The sequence below is a fragment of the Fusarium oxysporum genome, chromosome 9 (assembly GCF_000149955.1).
Source record: "Fusarium oxysporum f. sp. lycopersici 4287 chromosome 9, whole genome shotgun sequence".
In the NCBI taxonomy this organism is placed as follows: domain Eukaryota; kingdom Fungi; phylum Ascomycota; class Sordariomycetes; order Hypocreales; family Nectriaceae; genus Fusarium; species Fusarium oxysporum.
In genome coordinates this window covers 510,569-537,579 of record NC_030994.1, presented here as the reverse complement: position 1 = coordinate 537,579, position 27,011 = coordinate 510,569, and the positions used below count along the sequence as shown (strand labels likewise).

The 27,011-nt window shown below is 48.9% G+C and overlaps 13 protein-coding genes across 17 annotated transcripts; 6 read left to right on the top strand and 7 right to left on the bottom strand.

Moving 5' to 3' along the window:
- Positions 1-26: 26 nt before the first annotated feature.
- Positions 27-4,245, bottom strand: FOXG_09052 (uncharacterized protein). 2 transcript variants are annotated; one of them, XM_018388078.1, is made up of 6 exons: positions 3,487-4,245; positions 2,187-3,445; positions 1,985-2,138; positions 1,407-1,943; positions 1,123-1,364; positions 27-1,051 (listed from the first exon to the last, which is right to left on the bottom strand). In XM_018388078.1, exons 1-6 carry the CDS (start codon positions 4,199-4,201, stop codon positions 92-94), a joined length of 3,867 nt encoding a protein of 1,288 aa, XP_018246083.1. In that variant the 5' UTR covers positions 4,202-4,245; the 3' UTR covers positions 27-91. The 2 variants fall into 2 exon arrangements, with proteins under 2 accessions (XP_018246083.1, XP_018246084.1); XM_018388079.1 differs by having other exon boundaries at positions 27-1,364.
- FOXG_19983 (uncharacterized protein) lies at positions 4,222-4,524 on the top strand (the record flags this gene model as incomplete). The annotated part of the gene is made up of 3 exons (XM_018400246.1): positions 4,222-4,254; positions 4,395-4,434; positions 4,505-4,524. 3 exons carry the CDS (start codon positions 4,222-4,224, stop codon positions 4,522-4,524), a joined length of 93 nt encoding a protein of 30 aa, XP_018246082.1.
- On the bottom strand, positions 4,310-6,858 carry FOXG_09051 (uncharacterized protein). Of its 2 annotated transcripts, XM_018388076.1 has the most exons (4): positions 6,483-6,858; positions 6,066-6,440; positions 4,958-6,019; positions 4,310-4,916 (listed from the first exon to the last, which is right to left on the bottom strand). In XM_018388076.1, the coding sequence occupies exons 1-4, from the start codon at positions 6,703-6,705 to the stop codon at positions 4,612-4,614; spliced, it is 1,965 nt and encodes a 654-aa protein (XP_018246080.1). In that variant the 5' UTR covers positions 6,706-6,858; the 3' UTR covers positions 4,310-4,611. The 2 variants fall into 2 exon arrangements, with proteins under 2 accessions (XP_018246080.1, XP_018246081.1); XM_018388077.1 differs by having other exon boundaries at positions 6,066-6,858.
- A 135-nt stretch (positions 6,859-6,993) lies between these two features.
- FOXG_09050 (uncharacterized protein) lies at positions 6,994-8,029 on the bottom strand. The gene is made up of 2 exons (XM_018388075.1): positions 7,788-8,029; positions 6,994-7,744 (listed from the first exon to the last, which is right to left on the bottom strand). The coding sequence occupies exons 1-2, from the start codon at positions 7,993-7,995 to the stop codon at positions 7,146-7,148; spliced, it is 807 nt and encodes a 268-aa protein (XP_018246079.1). The 5' UTR covers positions 7,996-8,029; the 3' UTR covers positions 6,994-7,145.
- Positions 8,030-8,100: 71 nt separating this feature from the next.
- On the top strand, positions 8,101-8,819 carry FOXG_09049 (uncharacterized protein). The gene is made up of 2 exons (XM_018388074.1): positions 8,101-8,325; positions 8,368-8,819. The coding sequence occupies exons 1-2, from the start codon at positions 8,160-8,162 to the stop codon at positions 8,559-8,561; spliced, it is 360 nt and encodes a 119-aa protein (XP_018246078.1). The 5' UTR covers positions 8,101-8,159; the 3' UTR covers positions 8,562-8,819.
- Positions 8,316-10,003, bottom strand: FOXG_09048 (uncharacterized protein). 2 transcript variants are annotated; one of them, XM_018388073.1, is made up of 3 exons: positions 9,873-10,003; positions 9,566-9,769; positions 8,316-9,522 (listed from the first exon to the last, which is right to left on the bottom strand). In XM_018388073.1, the coding sequence occupies exons 2-3, from the start codon at positions 9,630-9,632 to the stop codon at positions 8,813-8,815; spliced, it is 777 nt and encodes a 258-aa protein (XP_018246077.1). In that variant the 5' UTR covers positions 9,633-9,769; positions 9,873-10,003; the 3' UTR covers positions 8,316-8,812. The 2 variants fall into 2 exon arrangements, with proteins under 2 accessions (XP_018246077.1, XP_018246076.1); XM_018388072.1 differs by having other exon boundaries at positions 9,566-10,003.
- A 73-nt stretch (positions 10,004-10,076) lies between these two features.
- FOXG_09047 (uncharacterized protein) lies at positions 10,077-11,127 on the bottom strand. The gene is made up of 2 exons (XM_018388071.1): positions 10,737-11,127; positions 10,077-10,682 (listed from the first exon to the last, which is right to left on the bottom strand). The coding sequence occupies exons 1-2, from the start codon at positions 10,936-10,938 to the stop codon at positions 10,498-10,500; spliced, it is 387 nt and encodes a 128-aa protein (XP_018246075.1). The 5' UTR covers positions 10,939-11,127; the 3' UTR covers positions 10,077-10,497.
- A 298-nt stretch (positions 11,128-11,425) lies between these two features.
- Positions 11,426-15,576, bottom strand: FOXG_09046 (potassium/sodium efflux P-type ATPase, fungal-type). 2 transcript variants are annotated; one of them, XM_018388069.1, is made up of 4 exons: positions 14,744-15,576; positions 13,769-14,651; positions 12,284-13,725; positions 11,426-12,237 (listed from the first exon to the last, which is right to left on the bottom strand). In XM_018388069.1, exons 1-4 carry the CDS (start codon positions 14,987-14,989, stop codon positions 11,602-11,604), a joined length of 3,207 nt encoding a protein of 1,068 aa, XP_018246073.1. In that variant the 5' UTR covers positions 14,990-15,576; the 3' UTR covers positions 11,426-11,601. The 2 variants fall into 2 exon arrangements, with proteins under 2 accessions (XP_018246073.1, XP_018246074.1); XM_018388070.1 differs by having other exon boundaries at positions 13,769-15,079.
- A 947-nt stretch (positions 15,577-16,523) lies between these two features.
- On the top strand, positions 16,524-17,185 carry FOXG_09045 (uncharacterized protein; the record flags this gene model as incomplete). The annotated part of the gene is made up of 3 exons (XM_018388068.1): positions 16,524-16,534; positions 16,578-16,760; positions 16,870-17,185. 3 exons carry the CDS (start codon positions 16,524-16,526, stop codon positions 17,183-17,185), a joined length of 510 nt encoding a protein of 169 aa, XP_018246072.1.
- Positions 17,186-18,031: 846 nt separating this feature from the next.
- Positions 18,032-19,912, top strand: FOXG_09044 (UV-damage endonuclease; the record flags this gene model as incomplete). The annotated part of the gene is made up of 3 exons (XM_018388067.1): positions 18,032-18,574; positions 18,618-19,032; positions 19,143-19,912. 3 exons carry the CDS (start codon positions 18,032-18,034, stop codon positions 19,910-19,912), a joined length of 1,728 nt encoding a protein of 575 aa, XP_018246071.1.
- Positions 19,913-20,065: 153 nt separating this feature from the next.
- On the top strand, positions 20,066-22,374 carry FOXG_09043 (uncharacterized protein). The gene is made up of 4 exons (XM_018388066.1): positions 20,066-20,222; positions 20,266-20,852; positions 20,895-21,128; positions 21,172-22,374. Exons 1-4 carry the CDS (start codon positions 20,093-20,095, stop codon positions 21,610-21,612), a joined length of 1,392 nt encoding a protein of 463 aa, XP_018246070.1. The 5' UTR covers positions 20,066-20,092; the 3' UTR covers positions 21,613-22,374.
- Positions 22,375-22,638: 264 nt separating this feature from the next.
- FOXG_09042 (uncharacterized protein) lies at positions 22,639-23,807 on the top strand (the record flags this gene model as incomplete). The annotated part of the gene is made up of 3 exons (XM_018388065.1): positions 22,639-22,838; positions 22,881-23,637; positions 23,680-23,807. The coding sequence occupies exons 1-3, from the start codon at positions 22,827-22,829 to the stop codon at positions 23,805-23,807; spliced, it is 897 nt and encodes a 298-aa protein (XP_018246069.1). The 5' UTR covers positions 22,639-22,826.
- A 140-nt stretch (positions 23,808-23,947) lies between these two features.
- FOXG_09041 (AP-1 complex subunit mu-1) lies at positions 23,948-26,563 on the bottom strand (the record flags this gene model as incomplete). Its single annotated transcript, XM_018388064.1, has 5 exons — positions 25,953-26,563; positions 25,382-25,901; positions 25,211-25,339; positions 24,072-25,169; positions 23,948-24,028 (listed from the first exon to the last, which is right to left on the bottom strand). Exons 2-5 carry the CDS (start codon positions 25,418-25,420, stop codon positions 23,948-23,950), a joined length of 1,347 nt encoding a protein of 448 aa, XP_018246068.1. The 5' UTR covers positions 25,421-25,901; positions 25,953-26,563.
- Between the last annotated feature and the right edge of the window lie 448 nt (positions 26,564-27,011).

Here is a 27,011-nt window from a genome sequence, read left to right as displayed (position 1 = left end):
ATTCAGCAGCTAATTGGAGCACAGTTCCCGATTTTATAGGGAGAAACGAGTGAAAGATTTTGAACAATCAGTACTATACCAGTGGTACTGTCTACTTCATCTTCCTCCAACTACTCTTACCACTCACCACCGTCCTCTTATTCTTCTCAGGAACCGTGTATCCTCTGTCCCTCTCCAATCGATGTCTTTCCCAAAAGTCACTCATTTCCTCTCTCAACATTCCCTTCCCACTTCTTGAGTCCCTCTCCTCCCTCTGTCGCTCATTTCGTTGCGGCAGCATATCGGCAACCTTTGCAACAGCGGGCTTACACAGTGTTCTCCACACCCAAGACATCATGTGTCGGTACATGTGGGCAAGCCACTTGATCAGAAGTCGAGCGTTTGTGCTAAAAGCTGCCACGAGAGAAAAGACCACGAGGGCGAAACTAGCGGGTAAAGAGATTGCGCCGATGGTCTTGAGCGACAGGTTATTCTCACCACCCCATTCTTGAGTGTTCATACCGAAGAGACCGGTAAAAAAGGTCAACGGGAGGAATATGACTGTAAATGTGGTAAAGATCATGACACTGCGACTTTGCGCACTTGCAAGGTCGGCATGAAGCCTACTCAGCCGTACCTCATCAACCTGCGCCTGTCGCTGAACCATCTGAAGCAGTTTGTCGTAGTCGTTCCTCGTACTCCGGACTCTTTGAATCATCTCTTGAGCTTGGTGTGTATACTCTGAGACTTTCTTGATTGCTTCACTCAGGAACAGTCTCCCGTTTGCAGTACGGTCACGCAGTTCCGGACGAGTGTAAGTAGAGAGCATAGAGCTGACGACTTTAGACTGACGCTCAAACAGATGAACCAGAATAAGAAGTTCATCCTCGATATCTCGAAGTTCAAGGAGAGCAGATGTGTTGTCCCTGTTATCCTCTTCTGCTCGACGGCCTTCGGCTTTATGGCGTGCTCTGATGGAACGAGCTTTGTTCTCAACTGGCTCATAGGCTGACGCTTTGTCACGGAATCCTTCGGCACGAAATGTTTTGAGCGATGAGGTGAGTTTTTCGGTCTAAAGGTTAGCATGGTTTACAAAATGAGATTGCATGATAAAACCGCGCAAAGTCTGCGAGGGTGACATACCAGGACGCTGATGGCCTCTTCAAAGATTCGAAACACTTCAAGGTCTGGGTGCGAAGATCTGTCGAGGAGGACTGTAACAGCATGGAGGACTGCTAATGCCGCCAGGTCCAGAGCATTTTCGCATTGCCGGGTGAGATCGACGTTGACTTCGTTAAAGATGCTGTCGCGAAGATCTGCCTGCTGATACAGAGGCCCTTCAATAGCATCACCCTCCCGCTTCGGGAAGAAGGAGAGTAGGGTATCTGAGGGTCAGCTTAGGGTCAATTCAGGGATATATCACTTACGAGAGTCTATGGCCCAAAGCCACACCTGATCCACCATGAGAACATTACCGTTGAGTATAGAGTCCTCGCAACCCTCCTCGTCTTCCCCATCCTGGCTGCTGGTTTTGGATCGTCGACTACCACTTCCGCTACTCCCTGAACTACTGTTCGACATTTGCCCATGAAGTCCTGGCCCCAAACCGGGAGGAAATGTCCGTTCCTTTGTCAGTTTATACAGCATCTGATCATCATCTCGCGACCGAGTGTCCCTCAACGATGGATATCCGTACTGATCTAGTGTTCGCCGACAGTTGAGGGGTGGATCGTGGCCCAAAAACTCCCAGATCACCTGTGATTCAAGAGAATCAGACTTTGCCACAGATTCGGGAACAGGTCTGGCTCGCCCATGGCCGAGACGCTGAAGGATGAGTTCTCGTCGGCGAATGAGTCGTTTGTACGAGTCAAAGTGAAGATACGGGAGGAAGAGACAGGTGTAAATTCCCCCTTCTGGCTTGGGCGATATCGATGATTGTTTCGAAGATCGACCTCGAGGTGACACTACACGGTCAGTTTGGACTGCAAGATATGAGTTAACTTACTGTGCCGAGGAGCTGAAAAGTAACAGCCTGGTTTCGCAAAGTACGCATAGTGTTGAGAGTGTCGCCCTCGAGAATGCCTCGTCGCCCAGAAGTCATTGTTGAACAGAGGAGCATAATTGCGGTTGTTTGCTGTCTGCAGAGTCTCGAATATTTTCTACTGAGGTCAGTCATCCTATCAACTAACTGTCTTCAGGCTGCTTACCGTCACCCAGCTGGGATTATTATACGGCAGATGAACCCACATAAACTTGCGGGTTTCAATGTGAGGTTTCGAAAACGCAACAGGTACTTCATCCACGATTACTGTCTCACTGGCTCTCCTCTCGCCATTATTAGCGGCCTTTCGGATAGCAACGATCGCTTCTGGCAGCCTCGGAGATGCATCGATATCGTCATCGTCACTGAAACCCTCTATGGTGCTTCGACTTCGCTGTGAGAATGGAGGAAAGTCCTTGTACTCGTATTGTGAGGCTTGAGTTCCCATGCTGACAGACCTGCTCAGAGATCGACCCATCCTTCCACGAGGAGGAGGTGATAGACGATCGACAGCCAAATCCTGCTCAAAATTGGCACGGATAAGCGGCGAAGGACGTCGCATTGGTGTTGAGTGGTGTGTGGGTGGTGATATCGCCGCTGGCGATAAAGGTGTGACGGGGGATCTTGCTCCCGTCTGAGGTGCTGACTCTGATCTTGTCTTTTCTGCATCAACAGGCCGTATGACAGGGGATGCAGGAGGACACAACTCGACAGATCCTTGCGAGATCCCAAGAGGGTTGTCGTGTGTTTCATCAGCAACTTTCTCAGTCGGCAGCATCGTTGTTTTCCCTCGATTCCTCAAGAACCTGCCTTCATCAACCGTCTCAACTTCGTTCAACCTCTCAGCCAAACACTCCTCTGGTCCCTTTCTCAAGAAATCTCGGAGTGGCAGTCGCGTAGACCAAGCTCGAATCGTCGCCACATCCAATGGTCCTGGGGGATCTTCAAAGAATCCGTGAACCTCGACGTTTACCTTTGACTCGAGATTCAGAGACCAATTTCCATCCTCACGAGAGTACTCGTCTGCACGTCCAATCAGAGCCGACAACTGCTTGAGAAACAGACGCATCGTGTGCACATTATGACGCCCGAAAGAAGCAATATTGGCATGGTCACTCTGAAGTGGGAGAATGGTCTCTTGTCGCATGCCAAGAATAGCAGATTTGATTGAGGTTAGTGGTGCGGTGAAGTAGACATCTCCCGAGCTGCCTGAAAGACGAGAGTCGATAGTCTCATATAGCGTCCAAATGCGAAATTCGTGTGCTATCGATTTGAAGTCGTCGTCTAGTTGGAGAAGAAGATTGTTTCCCACACGAAGGTCGTCGGTTATTGATGTCGGCATAGCCGCTGACAGTTGAAGCAGATTCTGAATACCCGTTGCAAGACTCGGCATGGCAAAGTAACTCGATCCTTGATGAGGAGTGCCTATTCTGTTAGCATGGGTCAATCAGAGATGGATCACTTACCAAAGAATGCAGCACCATAACATTGCCTGTAGATATCCTCAAACGACGGGTCTCTGCTCGCCTTTGTCAACACCATCTTGACAATAATACCGCCAATGCTATGCCCCACAAACACAACCGGTCTTTTCTGCTGCTCTCGTTTTCTCAAATTTACCAACTCCTCCAACAATGCATCAGCCAGAGTACTCAGCCTCGTATCCTCAGTCGTCGATGGATGCTCATACAACAGAATCCGAGCTCGATCGGCTTCACGACGAAGTCCTTGGCGAACCCATGATGGAGCTGGTCGATCGGCATCAGAGGCTGCACCTTCGGCGTCGCGCATAGACAATGCTCCGTAGTATCGACTCATGAGACCATCGCGACTCCATGTTCGAAGAGGATCTGCTCCAGGACACGGAACAGTTACAATGTCGACAGTTGTTTGATCATGAGTGAGCTCTCCTTCTGGATCAATAATAAATCTGGCCTTTGACACCACCTCTCCTGTCTCCGTCGACTCTTCACTAATTTTCCCTTCAGGTTCTCTCCTTGTCGTGTAATCATTCAGTGGCGGAAGTTGACCTGGGGGACTCCCTGGGTTTACACGAACCGAGTCCTTGTCATTGCTGAGCTCAGGCTCAGGTGAGTCCACTGCATCCATATCAACACTGTGAGTCCTATAATTTTCCCGGCGTCTTTGCCTGGGGAGTTTTGGTCGAGAGGCTTGAGACATGAGAACGTTGATCGAAAGTCATGAACCAGATGGTGTTGTTCGAAGTATCAACGGTATTCATATCACTCAAAGTCACTCTGAGTCATCCGCACAAAACATCAGCCTGGCTTAGCCCGCTCGTGACAAAAGTCCATTTTCAAAATAATATCCGATTCCCATATCAATTGTTGATGTGCTAATATTATCTCTATAGGCTGACTCCGTAGATCCCAGAGTGGGGTGTCTGAGACAAGGTTAGTCAAATGACTGCACCACCTGAACCATCCCGATGACTGCCTGCTAACCCGTTTCAACCCATCCCAGTAACCACCAATGCTTTTTAAACACCATCGATAAATAGCATGCAGATGTGCGATGCCGAAATGCGCCCTCAACTCCAACCAAAAGGTATGTATCCGAACCAAACGCCTTTACTGTAGTGAAAAATCCCCGATAGTAGTGCAGTGCACCACAGAATCCATGTATAGTCGATTCTCGACCTTGCATGTCTGTCCTGGTCTAACAACAAACATGCCATTGGGGCCAAGATTAAATGTCTTTTCGTTCATCGTGACCCGAATCTTTCCTGAGGCGACGGAGCATGTTCGCAGTTTGTCGTCTTCAACAGCCCAATGATTAGCGCTACCGGGTTTGAGAACCATGATGTTGAAGCTGACGTCCTCGGAAACGGTGACGGGTTGACCGCTGGTGAGATACGAGTTGGAATAGGCGACATCTGTCCTGTTAGCTGCGCCTCATAGACAACGGGAAACTCACTGTCTGAGGAAGATTCATCCTTTATCCTTCCTGGAGCAACCTCCCAATCCTCCATTTCCAATTCAACGCCGATTTCAGGTCTGCCCATGATGGTAAGTGTTTGGTCTCTCATGGCAACATCATTCCCAGAAGAATGTCTTTTTCTTCGCTTTGGCTGGACCTCGGTCATGGTGTCGACACCCTTAAAATCGTCGAGATCCATCGGAGGATTCAGTTCCCCAGAAGAAGACCTCGATGAACCAGAAGCCCCTCGTCCCAGTTTTGGCTCAGGACACCAGTCACAGCCGTTTGAGCGTCGCTGCAGATGACACCAGTATCTGCATCCCACGCAAGACTCTAGAGCAGAAAATGCTTGTTTCGCTGACGCAGACATGCCAATTGGGAGACGGATGCAGGGTTGCGATAGTCGTGCAGATGGTCGAGTGGTATTAACCGTACACTGCTCGCTACCAACCACAACTGTACCTGTGAGATATGCTACTGCACAGGAATAATGAGTGACATCCAGGTTGCTTCCCCGGTGGGTATGCTTCCAACTCTCGGGCAGCTCGCGTCTGCGAGGCAATGTCAACATGAAATTGATGTCCTCTCGTTGGTGAGACTTTTGGGCTGGACTGAGGTGTTGGTGGAGATATTGCTTCACCTCCGATTCTTGCATAGCTTGAGGCAGGTAGGTACGATCCTGTGAGCGTGTTGTCTTTCTTTCCTGTTCGGCAGCTCGAGATACTCGGTTTTGCTGGAACGAAGCGAACACAGACAATCCTGGATCAACTGGAGGTGGCGCATCAGGAGGGAGTGGGTTTCTGGAAACAACAATCCCAGGTGTGCCTCCAGGACCATCCTTCTGATAGCTACCGACCTTGGATAATGTGCCATCTCCGTTGTCATTGAATGTCGTCGAACAATGGCCAGCGCCAAAATGTCCACCAAGACCATTGAGTTTGCCAAACACGCGGCGGCAATCTCGCACAGGACATACATATGGAAGTTCAGGGTCATCGTGAAGTTTGTAGTTTGCCGGAATAAGTGCCCCGCGAGCAGAGGTAGAACCACCTTCGGGGACTGAGTATGTTAGATCAGCTCGGTGCAGTTGATTTCGAGGACCTACAAGGATATACAGTGTAGGCTCGACCAGGTTCAGCCATGATGATTGCCTCCAATCGAGTATCAGGTACTAAAGAATCAGGCGATCTTGCTGGTCCAGGTGTTGGTGATGGTGTCCCTTGGCCAGTGTACTTTTTGAGCAACTCGGCCCCAGTGAGAGAAACCACCGGAGATTGAGATGAATGATGCATGGCGCTCTTCTTGATAGCTGCACTGTTGATCTCAGCTAATTGTCTAGCGACTTCGTCTTCCGTAAAGCGACGAGCTTCACGAACACGTGCGTAATCAGCGGGAGTCCTTTTTGGGAGAAGGTCTGACGGTGAGTTTCTCTTTTGAGGGATCACTTGAGACGATTCAGAAGCCTTTGAGAGGTATTGTGCTGGTCATGTCAGAAATGAACGACGCCTTAAAAGAGACATACACTGTCTACGTTCCCATTCAGACTGAGCTGCTTGAATTCGAGGGTTACTTGATAGTATACCAGCCGCTGAAGCTTTGACGGCTGCGCTACCGACGATGTCGCTGACGATACGTGAAGGTTCCGGGATGTTGACGTTGGCTTTGAGGGCTGGATTCCATGGTATAAAGCCTGTGTTCTTTGTCATTGAAGGGTCTTCATTGCCGGGCATTGTAGGGTCAAGCATTGGCTGTAGGTTGCGAAAAATCCCATGGGCGAGTGCAGAAACGGACTGAGAAGTGAAATGAAGGAACGAATAAGAAGCCCAAGTCGGGTTGCACACGGGTGAGATGAAACGCTGTGAGTGAGGCTGATGATGAAAGTGAACTGGAGACGCGCCAACGCGAACGAGGTTATAGCGCGGTTAGGGGCCTAAAGTGCCTCGCTGCAGAAATAAGGTGCGAAGATACCTCCCCAGGTCCCCTCCAACAGTGACCTCTCCGCCAACGCAGTATTATCACAATTAACGTTACATGCAATTAATACCGTTTGGGAATTTACAAACAGATCTATTTTCAGGTTCACTTCTACTGCAGTGATTCATGATTTCGACATGTCTCATAATGTACAGCTATACATACACTTGTCCACCTATTCTACAGCAGCCTCTTCCGTCGCATCTAACGGCTATTTCTTCTTTGAAGCCTTCTTCGCCTTCTTAGCTTGCTTCTGGCTAAGCATCTTGACAGCCTTAATCTCCCCACCACTCTCAGCCCTCTTCTGCTCCGCCTTTCTCTGCCCCTCGAGTTCCCTCTCCCGTCTCCATCGTCTATGTCTGAACCACTGCTTTCGCGTCCTGAACCTCTTGGTCTTGAGGCCCGTCGTCTTGGCCAGCTTTCCAATAGCCCAATTATCTTCACGATAACTGTAGTCCTTTCGCAGCTTGAGCAATCTGTCTGGTTCGCCCGCTTCGACACGGTTGACCTGGAAGGGTATTCCGGACGGCGAGATCTCGGGTTGGGCGGCGACTTCTTTGATGGGGAAGGCGGTCATGTTTAGTTTTCGCTTGCGCTGGGCGTGAGCGGGATATGGTAGCGTGTCGTTCTTGTCGAAGACTACGCCGATGTATTTGCGGTCGGGGTGTAGTGAGGGATCGCGGTAGTATTTGACGTATCCGGTTGCCATTGCGTGAATGGTATGATCTCGGCCCATGATGCAGTTCTCTCCAGGCCACCAATGCGTACCGCGCTGTTTGTAGAGGATGTTTCCGGGAATGACGAATTGATCTAAAGGTCAGCCCAGCCCGGTCCATTCACAGCGTAAACATACCTCCTGTACGCTTTGCACCGAGCTTTTTTGGAATACCCCTCTTGGGCTTCTTCTTGTATGCTCCCTGTGACTTGACCGAGGCAAATCGATGACCTTGGACGAGGGAATTGGCCAATTGGACACCTAGAGGAGTGACAGGTGTGAAAGCCGGCCTGGCTAGACTAGCCACAGCAGCCAATATTGGCCGCTGCATCGTGAGGAACCTCATGCCGGCGATTCGTGACGATATGGGCTGAGTGAGGTTAGCAACGCTTGATCCTTCAATTGATGGAGTTTTTGCGCTTAGTCATCGCTTATCGATAAGGATGTGGACAGCTTCCCTAAACTCCAGCTGCAACATCAACATTGGTCTGTAGAATAATCATCAACAAAATGCGGTATCTTTTTGCTGTTCTGTCTCTCTTGACTTTGGTCAATGCCCAATTTGGCGGCTTCTTTGATCAAATGTTTAATCAGCAAGGAGGCCACGAACACCATCAAGCGCAACAGCAAAACAACCCAAGCGATGCGAACCACTACAAGCAGAATTACGAGAACTGTAAGTACATCTACCAGCTTTTGGCTTTGCTAACATGTACAGCTGTCTGCGACAAATACCTCTGCCCCGATACTCTCGCATGCGTCCACTTTCCTCACCACTGTCCCTGCGCTTGGGATGCTCAGCAAGAAAAGTTCGAATTAGCTGATGGACAGCGTCTTTGTGTTTCTCGTGGTGGATTCCGGCCAGGCGAAACAGCTCGAAAGATTGAATTAGCAAGAAAGGGATTACTGTGAACCATCGGCAATAAGCATAACGACACCACGAACGACACCAGTTACGAGTGGATAATCGTAAATATTAGGAAATGAAACATGACCTCTACCGATGAGACTATGTGCCCTTTGTCTCCATCAGAATCTTGAAAGCGAGCGAGTAATCAGATAACCTCACACTCCTCCTCTGCCAACGCCCAATAATGATATCCTCAAAACTCCATCCTAATGCCCTAGCCAGCTCACAACCCTTATCATGCTTCCCCAGCACCCTACGCAGTACCGTTGGGCACGCGCGGTACCTGTGGCACAGGCGGCACCTCACCCTCGTCATCCTCATCCTCATCCGGGAGCGTCTCGGGGTGGCCCAGGAGCTGGGCCACATTTTTCATTTCGTAGTGTCTCTTTCGGAGCTGTTCAAACTTTCTGTGCTTCTCACGCTCCTCGGGAGACATGCCCGCCAGCTCCTCCTCCGCGTTGTGGCCGATGCTGCTCTCGTCGTCGACGTGGACGCTCTTTTCGCTGCGGGGTGACGGCGCGCCCGCTTCCGGGATCTCCTCTTCCGGTTCGCCCAGCGAAAGGCCCGGAATGTCATCTTCACGGCTTGGACGTGAATTCTTAAGACGAGCACCAGCGTCCGCCAGAGGATCCTCGTCTTCGTCCGACGGGTCTTCGGCTGGGTCGTAGTGTTTGGCATAGGGAGTCTTTGGTTCTGTGATCTTCATGGTAGAGGAGCGCTCCTGCTCCGTGAGGTAGAGGTTTGCCTCGTCCCACTTGAGCCGTTGGGAGGGTTCGAGAACGTCTCCGATGGAACCGTTGGCACCTGATTGTCGGCGGGATCCAGAGGGGCGAGCTCCAGAAGAGGAACGACGGTGACCAGCGTTGATTTGAGTGTTGGCGATGGTGAGCTCCTTGTCGCTGGCAGGTCGATCGTGGTTCGGTGAAGTGGGAGGAGATTTCTGATACGAGTTCTTGAGGATGCCTAGAAATGTTAGAGAGGTCACAGATGGTGTCAGGCAACTCACCTCGAGGTCGTTGAGGAGGATGGGTGGGAGGCGAGTGCGCCGGGGGAGAATCAACAGCAGAAGCCATTTTGGTATAGTCGGAAGCTTGAGTTGAAAGGGTTAAAGCCAGAGCTGAAGCCCAAGGCGTTGTATCTGAGATAAAGTGCGGTTGAACGTGGTGTTTGCCTGTGATGTAGTCGCGAGATCAGGTTGAAAGATGAAACACTGTGCTCGTGAGCAGATCATCAGTAAAAGAGGCGGGGAGGGCCTATAACATCCAATGACGCAGTGGCCTGAGACCCCAGGATTTGGAGGGGCTGGTACGTACCAAGCCTTGATTAACGGCGTGTGATGCTAAACGAATGATGGCGATATATGAAGATAATAAGGATTTCTCTGTTAATCCCGTTATTCTAGCCTTTTCAGTCATTTTTTTGGTCGTACATAACGGTTGTGACGGGGAATACCCTTGTCGTCCCATTTCTAGTACACCCTCTTTGATGCAGGAAACATCTGGAATATCGTGAGATTACGCACGTGAATGCATTAACGAGTTGTTATCTCGCGATTAGAAGTTTGTTATCACAATTGTATTCTCATCATCTTGAGATTGCAATATGGCAAATCATGAAAAGACCTGATATCGTTATTCGCACCGCCAACTTGCCGGCCTCAAAATACGTCATTTTCCCAATGAAAGGGTCGTCACACAGCCGAATGTTTAGAGGGGAATGGTTGGATGCGATGCAACCTTGTTCGTCATTCGAAAAACCACTCAAACTTGAATGATTGGCCATCTCTACGATGAGATGAAACGATATTGATCTTCCTTGGTCTAGATCTTGTAAACCGCTCATGCCAGCATTACCATCAGCGGCATGCATCTTGCCAGCAAAATCCAGATAATGCAGCCCAGAAGCATGCCAACTACTTGGTTGAGTTGTGAGTTGTTCTCAATCATCTGTAAGCAGCTTCACCACCTTCGCTTGCTTGTCCTCCAACTCAGAGTTCTTCTTCTTCAAAGCCCGGTTCTCAGCCTCCAAAGCCTCAACACGTTCCATCAGACGCCCAATTTTTCGAATATTGTCCATGTCCTGTGAGGATTTGGTGTTGGAAGTTCCCTCGGCCTTGGAGTTACCTGAATCGCTGTTGGTAAATGAATAGTTAAACTCTTTCTGCCATGGTTTCTTACCTCCCAGCTGAGTGTTGTCGCGAGTTGTCTCAGCAGGGTTTTTGGATTCATATGCTTCAAAAAGATCAATGGTGCCTCGAGTCTTATTGACCCAGTCTCTGCGTCCTCCTGGACCGAGTCGGCGAAGAAACTCATCCATGGAGACAGTTTCTAGCTTGTCTGATGCCTTCCGCTTCAGTCCACTGGTGTGCTTGGAGTTCATCTCAATTAATTCTACTGTAAGAGATGGTCGTACGCTGTTATTCAACACATCAGTTTCGCTATTACCGGTGGGGTTGATGAACTTACCAGATGAACTAGAATTTGGATAAAGTGAAATGAGCGAGATACGAATAAAGAATCAGATGGCCATACGCTGAATAAAGATACGAGATGAATGTGACAATAAAGGGGTGTTGGAAAGTTGAAAGGAAGAAGAGAGTATGGTCCAGGTGAAGGCGAAGAAACAGCTTGAAGCAGGCACCATGAATCAGAGTTGAAGCTATTGAAAGGTGCCGGCTGCTAGCACTGGCAATCTCATCAATCAATGCAAGTTCTGCTTGTGAGCCTGCTTCCTCGAATGTCTACAGCCTCTCCTATTGATCAAGGTGTACTTCTGCAGGCTCCTCACAAACACCTCCGCGAGTGACCCAGCCAGACGCAACGAGCTGGGCAACGAGTTTCCACTCATCACTGGTAGCTCGTGGGCTGGTAGTGACTACTGTATCAAGACTTATTTCGAGCATCACTGGATCATGAACGAGTTTGCTAACTAGGTATCGATTTAACTAAACTAACGATTACACGCTTGCAGAGTGGACTATCTAACTGACGACATACTTACCAACCATCTTACCAGACTTCAGGTTGTGGCCCATTCATCCAGCTAATCGGAACTCTTCTCATTGTGGCCACTCTCTTCATCACGGCTTCCACCCATGTTATAATACTTGCCAAAGACGCGAGTCTCCAGATCAGAGACACCGCCCGTAGACTTACGAGCCTGGCGACGGAAATAGATACGCTTAGCCCATTTCCAAGATTCAATGCCGAGAAAGAAGAGCACAGCTTCAACAAAAACAATACCCCATTCCCAAGAGATAGGGGCATGCTTAAAGACGACGGTGTTGAGTCCGGGGATATAGATGATGGGGAACATGGTAACAAAACCAGCGATAATGGCCCAGAACAGGAAGGGGTTCCTCCACACATCGTAGATCCACTGAGTGAAGTACTTCTTGCTCTTGGGTTGCATTCGGAAGAAAGACCTTCTCATGTTGATCATCTCCCAGGCGAGGAATAGGGCAAACCAGGTCAAGCATGCAAAAGTTGTTGAACGAGCGCGGAAAATGACCCTGCAGTCTTCACTGTATGTGTTGTTGCAGTTCTCTCCAATGTCATCAGCGCCGTTGCCGAAGCCGTACAAAACAAGGACGAATGAAGCGAGGCAAAGGGCTGACATCCAAAGGCCGTAGACGACCATGTCAAGCATGAGTTCAGGAGTAAATACACCTTGTTTCAACTACACAGGTTAGTAGGATTTCATAAAGAGAAGGGGGGAAACATACGTTTTGAGGAGGACGCTGCATGATATCTGGGGCGGCAATCTCAAAGCCAAGACCCATATCAGGCATACCAGATGTGATCATGATGATCCAGAGAATCTCGACAGGTGCGAGAGGGAAAACCGACAAGTTGTTTCTATCCTTGAAAGCAAGACCGATCAGGAGCGTACAAGCTTGAGCAATATTCTCAGCCAAAACGTGTAGAATGAACTTTTGGATGTTGTCAAACATTCTTCGGCCTTCCTCAACAGCGTTGAGAATAGAAGCAAAGTTGTCATCAGTCAAGACAATGTCGGACGCTTCCTTGGCAACGTCAGATCCAGCCTGTCCCATAGCAATACCCACGTCTGATCGCTTCAAACTGGGCGAGTCATTGACACCATCACCGGTCATGGCGACGAAAGCCTTGCGACGATGAAGAGCTTCAATCATGCGGACTTTGGTCTGAGGGGCACACCGAGCGACGACAAGAGGCAGAAGTGGAAGCTGGTCGATCTCATCATCGGAGAGTTTGTCAAACTCTGAAGCAGCCATAACCATGACCTTGGCGACATCCTTGGGGATCTCGGACATCTTGGCAGGTAGAATACCAACTTCCAAAGCGATAGCACGGGCTGTTTCAGGGTGGTCGCCAGTAAGCATGTGAACGCTGACACCAGCTTCGTGACATTTCCTGACTGAAGGGGCAGATTCAGGGCGAGGAGGATCATACAAGCCGATAAGGCCACGGAAGACAAGGTCTTTCTCGAAGAGTCCACGATCAAGTTCAGCCTCGTTATCTTCGACGTGTGGGATATCCGTTCGGCTGGCAAGAGCAAGAACACGGAGACCAAGTCGAGCCAGGGATTCCATGTTGCTCAAAACATCTTCCTTAATGGCATCGGTGAACTCGAGAATCTCGTCGCCAACAGCATAGACGGGGCATGAAGTCAAGACACGCTCAACCGCACCCTTTGTGAAAACCCACTGCTTCTGAGATTCGCTGTCGTGGAAAATGACGGACATCTTCTTGACATCTGAATCGAAAGGGAATTCGGCAACCTCACGCCAGCGGGGGTTATCACCAGAGGACAATCGCATACGATTCCAGTTGAATCTTGAAGCAAATACTTGCATAGCAATCTCAGTTGGGTCTCCACGAGCATGCCACTCGCCTTCAATCTCATGGACAGTAGCAAGATTGGCAAGCGAGGCGACATTGAGGTACTCGACAAGACTGGGGTCTTGGGCAGGCTGGGAAGCGGGGTCGATTGATGTACCTTCGGACTTTTCACTCTGGAAGTTGATGTTCTTGGGCTGGTCCTCGGTAAGGGTGATGTCTCCAAGGGTAGGGTTGAATGGTTCATTGGAAGCGCCAACAGAGTATGTGCCACGTCCAGGGATCCAAGCCTTCTTGACGATCATGGTACCTTGAGTAAGAGTTCCAGTCTTGTCAGAGCAAATGTCTAAAAGGTTAGCTATGTTTGTGTAACATTGAGTGGTACTTACTGGTTACAGCACCCAGAGCTTCCAAACTCTTCAGGTTACGGACAATGACATGTCTCTGGACCATACGCTTTGTGCCAGCAGCCATAGTGATAGTCAGAACAACAATCAGAGAAGCTGGGATCATAGAGAGACCAGTTGCCACAGCATAAATGATGACTTCCCTCTGCGAGCTGAAATCATTGGCCGCCAGAACAATAATAGCACACACAATAGCCGTTCCGAGAAGAATGATGGCCAATTTGGAGAGCTTGCGCTGAAGAGGAGTACCGACATTGACACCAAGGAATCTCCCAACAGCATCAGAACCAGTCAAAGTCCAAGCTTGCATCCAGCGACCAAAGTTGGTGTTACCCTCGGCATCCCTCTTTGGCTGTCGGCGCTTGGATGACTTGCCGCGAAGAGCAACAGCAATCTGACCGATCTCAGTGTAGGTGCCAGTAGCAAAGACAATGCCGCGAGCTCGTCCCTTTGTCACAGTAGACGAGCTATAAGCAACGTTAAGCCGATCACCTGGGCCAGTATCGTCTGGAAAGGTCTTGTTGATCTCTTTGCGAACAGGGAGAGACTCGCCGGTGAGAAGTGCTTCGTTGGTTTCAAAGTTGACAGCCTCGACAAGACGAATATCCGCAGGAATGGTGTCGCCAGTCTTGAGTTCAACCATGTCACCAGGGACAATCTCAGCAGTCACGACAACTTGGTTGTTACCGTTGCGGACAGCGTGGGCGGTAGGAGAGCTAAGAGAACGCAGGGAGTCCATAGTCTTGGCCGCTTGGAACTCTTGAAGGAAACCAACGACAATGTTGAGCACAATGACGGCGGCTACAACACCACCCTCGATCCAAGACTTGATACCAAAAGAGGCAGCCATGGCAAGGATGAGAACCTGTCCCCCAAAGGGCAAATGAGCGACTCTACCGTTATCTCTAAAGCTTCCTTTCAAGTATACTCGAAGGAAGCCTGTGGAAGGTAACTTACTAGAGTCAAGGCATTTGCGATCTGCCCGATAAAGATCTTGAGAGGTTGAACACCTTCTTGTTCGCCGAATTCGTTTCGACCATAAGTCTCGAGACGCTGCTTGGCCTCGGATTCAGTGAGACCATCATCGAGATTACCATTAAGCTCCTGGGCGACCTGCTCAAAGGTAAGAGCATGAGCAGGTGCCGTCATGGGAGAGTTGGCTTGGCCCGAGATGTGAGGCTTCTCTTCTTCGTTCTGGCCCATTTTGACAGTTGATGAAGAGGAATGAGTTGAGAATTTTAGAAAGAGGAGAGGGAGAAGCCCTTTTAAGCTGCACCTTCACTGGGGATCAACTTCAAGAAACCTTCCAAGTAGGACACCGATGGACCGTGAGGTGGATCAAGGTGGATGTGCCAAGAGTTACCATCACAGGAGGTGCATGCGAAACAAAGGTTGCGCCAAGGTCGCTCATGGTTAAACAATTTTATTTGGAGGAGAATTTTTATATGTGGAGATGATTGGCATTCAGAGTAATATGCCAAGACGATACGTCGGAGGATGTAAGCCGCATTGTGTTGAGGCGGTTTGGAGGTTCGAGTGTTGAAGATATTGCCACCTGAGTTGGTAACATGTGTGATGAATGTCTGTTTTGAGTACTTGGAACCCTGGAGGGTTTCAAGATTAACTCACATTTAGCTATCATGAAGCTTAAACAACCTTAGACTGAAGCAGGATCTTTATCTGCGCTGTCGATGCGCCAAGTTTATCTCAAGAGCTTAAAGTCATTAGTGGTGGTCCTTGCTTCTTGGCGTTGCTGTGTCCTCCAACCTGGTTCTTTCGATAGGGCACATGGCAATGACATAATTTGACGCTGAAAACAGTTATTCTTGGTCTTTTTGAGACTCAGAAGTGCTCAGACAGTCGTAGAAACGTTTCGTATTCATTATCTCGGTACTTGTTAAGCTTCAAGTCATTTTTAGATCAAATTCTGAGAGAAACAAAGGTATCGGAAAAGCGGATCTCTCCATCGGGGAGTCGGTCTTCACCTCCTACCTTCAAGGGTCTAAACAATCCCCAGATTCCCGTCTCCGCGATATGTGAGATAAGATTCGGCAATTACGTAGTAGTCTTGGACGTTTAAGAACCAGGATTAAAAAATGTAGTTATTATTCGTATTATATGACAGCACTTACGTAAGAGAAGAGAAAAAGAGATGTTGGCCTCTTATTCGTCCTTCCTGATTCATCATGGCGCGGTGGTAGAGGCAGTACAGCCCTCCTACCGAAGGTACCCTACCTGCCAGGTTCATTGTGCTTCTGGGAGGTCGGCTCTTGCCCGCTCAACCGATGCAAAGCTAAGATAGCGGCTTCACAGCCTCAGCCTTCTGATACCAACTGATACCAAACATCAACTTCGCAACACTTGCCAAGCTCTGCCAAGACAATAAACATCTCGTCATTTGCTCTAAAGCTGAATCATTCTCACGGCTCGGAATACTCATCAATTAATGGTCAGAACTGTTGATGCACAGCCATGCCATTGCGATATTTCGAACCGGCACCAAACAATCACTCTGATGTTCTAGAACCAGGTCTTAGGCTTGTAGCCACGACTGCAAGCACTTTAATCAGTCTCGATTGCTATAATTGAAGTCACATGCCGCGGCCATTATCAGGCAATTCTCGCACTTGTCAATTTGACTACTGAACCCTCACAAAACACCGCATTTTCGTTTCTGTCACTGAAAATGGAGCCAGTTGGGATCATTCTGCTCGTGCTTTTTCTCTTTATCATTATCATGGGTCCTCTGTATGTCTTCCACAGTCAAATTGGCCACTGCTAACTGAAAAAGAGTATGCTTCAGAATGAGCGTGCGGAGAGCGTCGGAGAAGGTTTTCAATCCCCAACCTAATCAACTGGACAATGCCCGTCGAAAACTCAGCACCGTTACAACCTCAACGGTCATTCCACAAACGAATCCCGATCCCACCGCCGACATTGAAGCTCAGACTCCACTGTCCGGGTTCGGTGAATGGTGAGTGCATCCACTTCCGGTCGAGAGATACGGAAGTCTTATCTCCGCTTTCATGCATCTCGGCCGGAGCTTGCACGGGCCGCTCCTAGGATCTTGCTGACATTCTCAGTCCCATCTGCATAGGTCCTCTTGTTCCAGAACCAGTACACACCGTCAACGCCGACCCACGTCCGATTCTCGAAAAGGTTTCAACAGTGACGTCTCACGAGACAAATCAAGCCAAACCCGGTCCAAGTGAACAAACGACGACCGATGAAGCTGAAGACGACATTATGACGATAAACACGTGCGGGCATTCTTTTCATTCAAAATGCCTTTCGTCTTGGTTCTTGATCGAACGATATGATTGTCCTGTATGCAGAATGCCGTATTACCAAGGGATACCACGTCGCGAAACAGCTTTGAGCGTGACACCATTTTGGTGATCACCGCCACACTTAATTGATCACTAATCTCTAGTTTAAATGTCAATGGTTGCTATCCAGCCAGGCTTTCTCATACAACTGTCAACGCAGCTTGATGATGCTTACACGCAGCCTGCGGCAAGGTACGGTTCCTGATTAGTTCAGCTTCAGCCACAACAGTTACCTTCAGCATCTCGATGCCGTATATCTGAATGTTTCAGTTGTTTGTGGAGCTTATTCAACACTTCTCCGGCCCCTTCCGATTCAATTCATTGGCTGTGCTCATTTCTTCCGGAGTATCTCCTACGGTTTGATGCAGTCTTCCGTTGTTGGGTGGTTTGAGCGTCACAGCGGAGCAAAAGCTGGTGACAAAGTACGTACCGCCACCATGACGGATCGGCGATCAGCCCACCCAAGTCTAAATGACTTCATCGCCATCAGCAGGGTCTGGATCGAGGATTTTGGTCATGGATCGCTTGGTGAATTGACCGTTCGACAAGCCAGCAATTCAGCAGTTGATGCAGGGGGGTTTATGCCCCATTGTGTTACCAGAGACGTTTGCCCCGGAAATAATGACAATAATAGCCCTACCGGATGCAACATCGTTCCCAGACCATGCATGACGCGCCCTGCGTCATTGGCTCTTCGGGCCACTTCCTCCGACTACCATTACTTTACATCTTGGAGAATGTTCGTTGCCGAATTTATCAGGTACTTGACCTGTCGATTATATCTGCTTCGCCTCATGACATTCATTTCTTCCTCATTTACATCATTCGACGTATGTCATCTCGTTTCTTGACATCTGCTGGAAGACTTCTCTCCCTGCGACTTTCAGTTGGTAGAGCATACAGCACGACTACAACCATGACATCGAAACGGAAGAGAACTGGTGCTCATCCGCCACCTCCTGTACCTGAGATGCCTGATGCTCCTAGGAGAAGCAGTCGAAGAATAAAGGATGCTGCCGAACGGCCAAAGTCAGACACGGATCCAATAAAAGCTGCTGATCCAAAGAAAGCAAAGGCTGTCTGGGATACAGGCGAAGGTGTTGAAGAAGCTATGCGCGAGCTGAGCGAGATGGAGCAAAAGCTACAGACTGTCGTCAGAACACAACGACTTGCAGTCGAGTCCTCAGATCTTCAAGTCAAGAAAGAAGCCGCCAACGAACCTGATATTCGACCGAAAATGTACTCGCCGAACAAGGATACTGTTGTTCCTCGAGGCAACTTGGAAGGAAAGTCAAAAGTTGTTAACTCTGTACCACTAGATGAGTACGACGCCGAACTCGCTGCTGGCGATGTCGCTGATGCCAAAGGTGAAGACGACGGCATGGACCGCGGTGCCAACAGGCCTCCCCCTGTCAACAGTGAAACTCTTCCTCTACCATGGAAAGGAAGGTTGGGATATGTGAGTTTAGCACTGTGACCATCAGACATTACTGACTTTCCAGGCCTGCCTAAATACATACTTACGCAATGCAACTCCGGCCGTCTTTTCCTCGAGGACCTGTCGCATGGCCTCCATCATTGAACATCGACACCCGTTAACAAACCCTGATGAACCAGAACACCCCACCAAGAACCGACCAGACAAGAACAAACCCGCAGACCACGAACGAGGACTCAAATATGTACAAGAATTGGGACTGGCGAATGCAAGAGATATTGTCAAAATGATTCGATGGAATGCCAAGTACGGCATCAGATTCATGAGACTGAGTAGTGAGATGTTTCCATTTGCAAGTCATCCAGAACATGGTTACAAGCTAGCGCCCTTTGCGTCAGAGGTGCTGGCAGAAGCTGGCAAAGTAGCTGGAGAGCTGAATCATCGTCTAACGACACATCCTGGACAATTTACACAGATTGGTTCTCCACGCAAAGAAGTTGTTGCCGCTGCCATGCGCGATCTGGAATATCACGATGAGATGCTTACTCTACTCAAACTTCCCCGAACAGCTTGACCGCGATGCTGTCATGATCCTGCACATGGGTGGCACTTATGCCGACAAGCAAGCAACCCATTGCCCGATTCATAGAGAACTACGCCAAGCTTTCAGACAGTGTCAAGCGACGATTGGTGTTGGAAAACGACGATGTCGCATGGAGTGTTCACGATCTGTTGCCTGTTTGCGAAGAACTCAACATTCCTCTGGTGCTCGACTACCACCATCACAACATCATATTCGACCCATCGATAAGAGAAGGTTCCCAAGACATTATAAGCCTTTACGATCGCATCAAAGCTACCTGGACCAAGAAGGGAATTACCCAGAAAATGCATTACAGCGAGCAGACTTCCAGTGCAGTCACACCAAGAGATCGTCGCAAGCATTCCGCCAGAGTCAAAACTCTCCCACCATGTGCCCCCGACATGGATCTAATGATTGAAGCCAAGGATAAGGAGCAAGCTGTTTTTGAACTGATGCGAACTTTTAAACTGCCCGGTTGGGATACTTTTAACAACATTGTACCATATGAACGACCAGATGAATCACGAAAAGCCGTCAAAAAGAAGGCAAAGAAGGGCAAAAAAGCAAACGGCGTCAACGGAGAAGCGAAGGATGACATTGAAGTACCTGAAAAGATTGTTAGCGCTGAAGATTTTGGCATGGGAGGTCCTCAAGCAAGAGTGTATTGGCCTGAAGGTATGGAGGAATGGTTGCGACCGAAGAAGCGAGAGATTAAGAAGGCAAAGGAGGGCAAAGATGGGACACCTGTGTTGAAGCAAGATGGGGATGAAGAATGATTAAGGTTTAATGTCGCAATTGCATGTAAATAGTGTACAATTAATGAAGACTGCATGAATATTGTTCAATGTGTGGTGAAAATCGAGGTGGCCGAACATACAGGGTAGGAGGTCCGAAAAGTTTTCAAGACCTTCCCAAGTCAACCTGGAAGCCTCAACTTTCTTCAAACAACAGCCAAGATGGGTTCTACAAATTTTGACGGAACGAGCGAAAGCTTTTTGCGCTGGTTCAAGTCTTTGCCAGATGCTACATTCTCCGACGCCATTAAAATTGTTGATCTTCGTGATCGCAATGCTGGTCGTGGTATAAGTAGGTGCTCATACATGGCTGCCAGGCGAGGCTAACAAAACAGTCGCTCTCGAGGATATCCCTGCGGAAACAACTCTATTTACCATTCCGAGAAAAGGAATCATCAATGTTGAAACTTCGGAGCTGCCAAAAAAGATTCCAGATGCTTTTGATCTCGACAAGCCTGATGACGATGATGCACCAGGACTGGATTCATGGAGTTCGCTTATCCTCATCATGATTTACGAGTATCTACAGGGCAAAAACTCCAAGTGGAAGCCTTATTTCGATGTTCTTCCTTTGTCATTTGATACGCCCATGTTTTGGTCTGACAATGAGCTTGACCAGCTTCAAGCCAGTCATATGCGACACAAGATCGGCAAGGCTGATGCCGAAAATATGTTCCAAAAGACACTGCTTCCCATTATTCGAAGCAACTCTGAGATTTTCAACGCCGGAAACAAGACTGATGCAGAGCTTATCGAGATTGCCCACCGGATGGGCAGCACCATCATGGCGTATGCTTTCGACCTTGAAAATGACGAGGAGGAAGAGGAGGAGGCAGATGGTTGGGTTGAAGACCGAGACGGAAAGTCGATGATGGGAATGGTACCAATGGCGGACATTCTGAATGCCGACGCCGAGTTCAACGTGGGTCATTTTCCTGAGTGACTGGCAAAGCTAACAGAATAGGCTCACGTCAACCACGAAGAGGAGAGTCTCACCGTGACCAGCTTGAGGCCCATCAAGGCGGGCGAAGAGATTCTCAACTACTATGGCCCTCACCCGAACTCGGAGCTCCTAAGAAGATACGGATACGTTACCGAGAAGCATTCTCGTTATGATGTTGTCGAAATTCCTTGGGACATTGTCGAGTCAGCTCTGACCTCCAACTTTGGCATCCCAGGTCAAGTCTTGGAGCAGATTGTAGGTCGAGTGCACCCTCTGATGGCGTTTCTAACTTGAACAGCGTGGCGCTCTCGAAGAGGACGAAGAATTTGAAGACACATTCGTTTTGGAGCGAGAAACAGGCGAGGTCAACTCGGATGGCACCTTTGCCGAGCTCGCTCGATTCGAAAGCATGCCCGAAGATCTCCAAGAACAACTCAAGACATTCCTCAAAGGTATCAAGAAAGCACAACCCGATGCTATCCCCGACAAGCGAAAGAGAGACGAGATCCACCAAGCTGTACTGGCCAAGACACTGGAGGCTCTGGTAGCAAGATACCCGACGAGCATTTCCGAAGACGAAAACCTACTCAAGCAGGACCTCAACCAACGAACTCGCATGGCTATTGCTGTCAGACTTGGAGAGAAGAAGCTACTTCAAGAAGCCATTATTGCATCTTCTGGAGACGTTGAGATGACAATGGACGACGAATCTGGACCAGCCAAGCGTACAAAGCGATGATCCAGCGGGGTTATGTGATAGATCTTGTTTCCTCTCCTCTCATGCAAGAGGTGCAGAAGGCGATTGCGAACCATCCGCAAGGCAACAATTCCAATCAAAACCACAGTTATCTACTATTTAAATGATCCATATCTTGCACATATTGTTTTCCAACTCTTCCTCCTGATCAGCAACCACATTGATGAAGCTCAAGCTACTGAACACCAGCGAGGATACTGACAAACAATTGGTCTAGATCGATCCAGGCCTGTAAGCCGTTGAGCTTACCGTCCGGCTGAGACATGAGTAGAAGTCTGCCCAGCTCACATACAAGAAATGCCTCGCTATACGCGGTTCCGCACTCGCATCGCAAAACATCACCGGAGATGTATGATAATGTTGAACCACGAGTCCACCAACTTGATGACCTCGCTGTGAGTTATTCGATCGACGCTCTGTCTCGGTTACATTCAACCATCTTACGGTGTACGCCACCCCCAAAGAGTCGCAAGCGAGCAGTTACTACTCGGACTTGAATGAACCCGAACTCAACACCATCAGAGAAGAGGCTTGAGCATTGGTTGCTTCGAGTCACCTGTCGAGGTTCCCACACGACCAAGACACACATGTCTTGCGGAGACACCGACGTCCTCTGGCCTCAGATGCAATTCAGCTCCTATCATCGCATAAATCCAACGTTGCCAAGTCGCAAGTCACCAGATAATCAAGGGTTAGCGCCAACAACTGATCGACATCAAGATCTAATCTCGCCCATTGGCCCGCTTTCTTGACAAATCAATAAGACAACTTACCCGGTGGGAGTGTCCGGTTGGAGCTCCTCCATCTATCCGTGGAGTATGGGTCAACCGGTGTCGAGCAGAAGAAGCGTAAGAGGGGCCGGGCCGCGGTCATGTTGCATGAACTAGGGTGTTTTCATATTCCCTGCATACAGCATTCAGAAGTACCATGAAGCGTGGCACCAATCCTTAATTCAAGAAGTCTTGAATAGGCTTTACGGATATGTGAAATGTCTGGCAGACTGCTGAAGCTGACATGTATGGTGTCGTCATTCTCCCACTCTATTGCTTCAAGTCACCAGAAGTCGGTTTCCTCACCGGTTTAGTGACCGAGGAAAGCCCAAGTGGTAAATCCGAGATGAGGCTCTGCGGATGAGTGAGTTATAAAATGGCAATTGCTCAAGTGTGATCGACAGATGATCAAGTCAACTAGTGATCATGCTGAAACAGGTACGCTTAAAGCCAAGCTCCAGGCTCAACTAACACTGTCAGAAAACATCAAAGCATAGCTCAAGCCGGAAAGGGAGCTCTTCAAGCCAACCCACCCCAGGCTTCCTGTTCATCGCCAACAAACTCGTCATCCACAATCCAGGACGTGACGATTATCTTCACCTCATTCCACCCAGCTCGCCAAAATACTACCGCGGCGAAGTCCCAAGCAAAGTAATGCGCTACAAGAACGGCGAAGTGTCAGAAGCAGCAGATTGGCGATGGTATCGAGACGCTTCCACGCTACCGGCATCCGAAGGACAATTACTGAGGGTGGACGCACGCGGAAACTGCATCACGGATCAGTATGGACAAGTATACCCGGCTGAGGAGTATAAAACGTTTGGGGTTGCTGCTTGCAATCCACTGCTCCCAATCATGGTCACTGAACATGATCCTCTGGTCACCATATCGAACTGGGAACTCCTACGTGTATTTCATCCACCATCCATTCCCGGGCTCTCTCAACTGAGCACCATCACCAGCACTATGGGTCCCGGGCCTGGTCCTTTGCTACACGTTGCTGGCAGAAATCCTGCGTGGATTCCCGGTCTACTTCCTCTGACCTACAAAGCACCTCGACGTGATGCACCACACTCAGCAGGCCTTGGAGGAGAGCTGCCCATTGTTCTGGGGCTCATGGCATTGAATGCATCTCCAGGCAGTGTGATGAGCAACCATTCGATAGACAGTGTATTTCTTGGACACAATCGATTATGGAGACATGGAGCTTGGACAAGTCCTGATGCTCCTAGAGGACGTATGTTGTCCATTCGTTTGCTGATATAGCTAACAACCACAGATCCCCCAACAGCTTCTGAAGATCCAAAAGGATTTATTGTCAAGGTGTTTTTCGACCCAGACAACCAATACTCTACTCGAGAAGATCTCCACAGTTTTGAGTGGGAGAGGGCTATTGTTCGAGATTGACCAAATGTTTGACAGCTTAAGCTTGAATTGATTTAGTCTATTATTCATTCCTGTATGAAGCCCCTGCTCTGCAGTTTGCCCCATGTTCGTTATCCCATCCATGAGCTAGGTGTAGTTGTCCGCTCGATTATGTAGTCGACTCAGACCGCGTCAGGAAGTCGTACAGCGATATCGCCAGATTGGGTAATGTATCGAACCCAAGGCAACGAAGGATATTGCAACTACTATTGTTAGTGCTGATCGAATATTCAACGGAATTCGTACCTTTGGCTCGGTAATCTTTAGATACCGAACCTGAATACCACTTGTGGTAAAGTAAGGGATCTCAAACTTGACCTGGATAGGTCGTTTGGCACCCTTACCCACACCTCCGACTCCTCCCATGCTACCACCGAAACCACCCATCATACCGCCACCTTGTTCATCATCTCCTCTCACGCTCGGCAGGCCCAGCTCAGCACGCATGAGGAATTCCTTGCCACCACCAAATTGTTTAATCTTCCAGACAATGGCACTTTGCTCAGGGGCGTAATGAACGGATCCGATGTTTGTTCGGAAACGAGGGCTATCGGCGTCATCCGGAACGGGAACCACGATTTCGACATTGTTGGCGGTACTGCGACGCTTGAATTGGGCTCGAGCCTTGAGCATGTATTCGATCCGGGAGCCTGAATGGGATTCAACCACACATTCAACCCAAATCAGAGGCTTGACTTGGGTGTTGAGACGGTAGGACATGAGCTCGAATTCGCCGTCAGGGGGGATAAAGGAGATGGTTCGGTCGTTCTCGAATCGTGATAGTCGTACACATTGGTGAAACTTGACGTCCTCCATTTCGATAGCTTTACCACGGGTGGCTCGACCGGTTGTCTCAAACATGACCTTGTCATTCAATCCTAGACGCAACTCGGGCATACCACTGAGGTAACACTTCATCTTGATAGCGCCAAGAATCTCTGATCGAAGGACATTGCCGTTTGCAGACACCAAAAGGTTGAGAGACTCGACAACATCGAGGAACACTTCGTTCTTGCGGTAACGGATACCCTCTGATCGCCACGACACAGCGTTTGTGACAGCAATCGGCGGTCGTGCTTGGATCTCGAGCTTGTGAGACTCCTGGGTGATGTACTCCTGAAGGATCTTGGATTCTGTTGTTTGAGGATAACCAAAGTCCATCATTTCGTCGAGAAGTTCGTAGATGATGACAAAGTTGTCTCGAATGGATTCTTCTTCTAAAGCTTTGAAGTACTCGGTAAAGACCTCGACGATCTTGTGAAGGAATAGGAGGATTTCGGCGGCATTCGTGTTTCGTTTCGTAAGGGCGAGGAGGTAGAGATTGTTATGGCGGATGTAGAGGTACTATTCAGTTAGCGGAGCCTCCAAGCATGGAGACTACCTACGTTGATGCCTTCGTGGGAGAAGCATGGTGGAACAGCAGAGGAATCTTCCTCAGCTTCTGAAAGGAGTACAGGGAACTTTTCAACTGCTGACATGGGAATGTCACCACGATAGTTACGGGCAAGAAGGGTCTACATTGTCAGCGAGGTTATACTCGGTGGCGTTCAACACACCTTGCCCTTGAGATCTAGAAAGAAGAGTGCGGATGCCATGTTGGATGTCTTGGCGGAAGCGGAAAGGAGGTCGCGATAGATGCGACGGTCAAGATCAAGACGAAGAGGTCATGCGCAGTAACAAAGACAAGAATCAAAAAGGAGAGGCTGAATAGTAATTAAGGACTATAGAGAAGCGCAGGCAATCATCATGGTCCGAGGCGCAATCGTTTCGTGGTTAAGCTGTTTCGCTGGCATCTTTTGGATGCCTGGTCATTCCAGTGACGACACGGTAGAATGTCGGATATTGGTGGGGTAGCTTCAGCTTTTAGTCACGTGAGAGATGGATCAGAAATTTTGATAAAAGCTTTGGTTTTTTTTTGGCCTCTGTTTGTTTTCCCTTCTCCTCAACGCACCCTCTAGACAGTGCAGACCATTACCTAGCCTGCAACCGAATGGCATTCTGTCATTTCAGCCGTGGAGCCGTTGATGTGAGCTGCGATTTCGTGGTGCGGAGAGGGAGACCTGGCTCCATTAAGAACTGCCCGAGTATTATTAGTTGCTTTGGCGGTGTCAGAGGAGCCGGACATACAAATTCGTGACTGAGACATGCGATCTGGGGTAACGTGGCAGGTGACCTCGCAGCCTCGACTTTTGTTGGGGTATCGTGGCCGAGGGCCCTTGACTTCAGGGTCTCTGCCAGTCTACTTTGACGAGATCTGCAATCAGGGATCTTTCGAGGTTGTAACAATTGGGCTCGTAAAGATCGTGGCAAAGTTAAATTTGCAAATGCATGTCCAATGAGCTTGTGACCAGTGCATCCATCTCGCGTTTATCACGAAGTCGAACGCGAGGCCTGGGTTCAGTATCCAGCTCACAATCTACACTAAACGACTTTGCCGGAGTAATTCGAGTGTCTTGAGATTCTGTAAACTCCTCAGTCCGTGCAGACATGATCCGTTCAACCAATTCAGGGTCCAAGATAGTACAATCTCACCCGTCGCGATATTGTTAGTATCCGCAAGAATGAATGATACCGTTCATCGCACATGTCAAATTCACATGTTTGATCAGTTATCGGGGACCAAATACAGGTCCGATAAAGTAACCGAATGCCGACTGGTTTGGATAAAGAGTATGCAAATGCAACCTTACTTGAAAAGGAACATATTAGCATAGCTCAAGATGAGCAATCAATGAGCAATCGCATCTGACGTTATCAAACAATTCCATTGGATGGAAAAATAACATTCAAACGCATCAGGAAAAGGATATAATCCTTCCTCTGTGGCATGTGCTTGAGTTGATCTTGTTAGTGGATTGCTCATGACTCGGGCGACCCGCTTAACAATAGTGACGATGAGTATTCTCTTTGCATGTGATGTCGGTGCATCATCATCCCCAGTTTTGACACGTGCTAGAGGCCCAGAGGCTTCAGGTACAGTTCTTAGCGACTCTAGTTTCGACGTTGAACGTTGAGTTGAATTGATCTTGTGATGCTGCGAACAAAACCTAGGCCCAACAAATTTATCGCATCATTAATCAAGCGAAGCGCCCCAAATTCGGTATATCTTGTGATGATGCCCTGATACTGGGTACAGCTCTTTTAGCGATCTTCCCCACTACGCCTCTAAAACAAGTCACCTGAAGC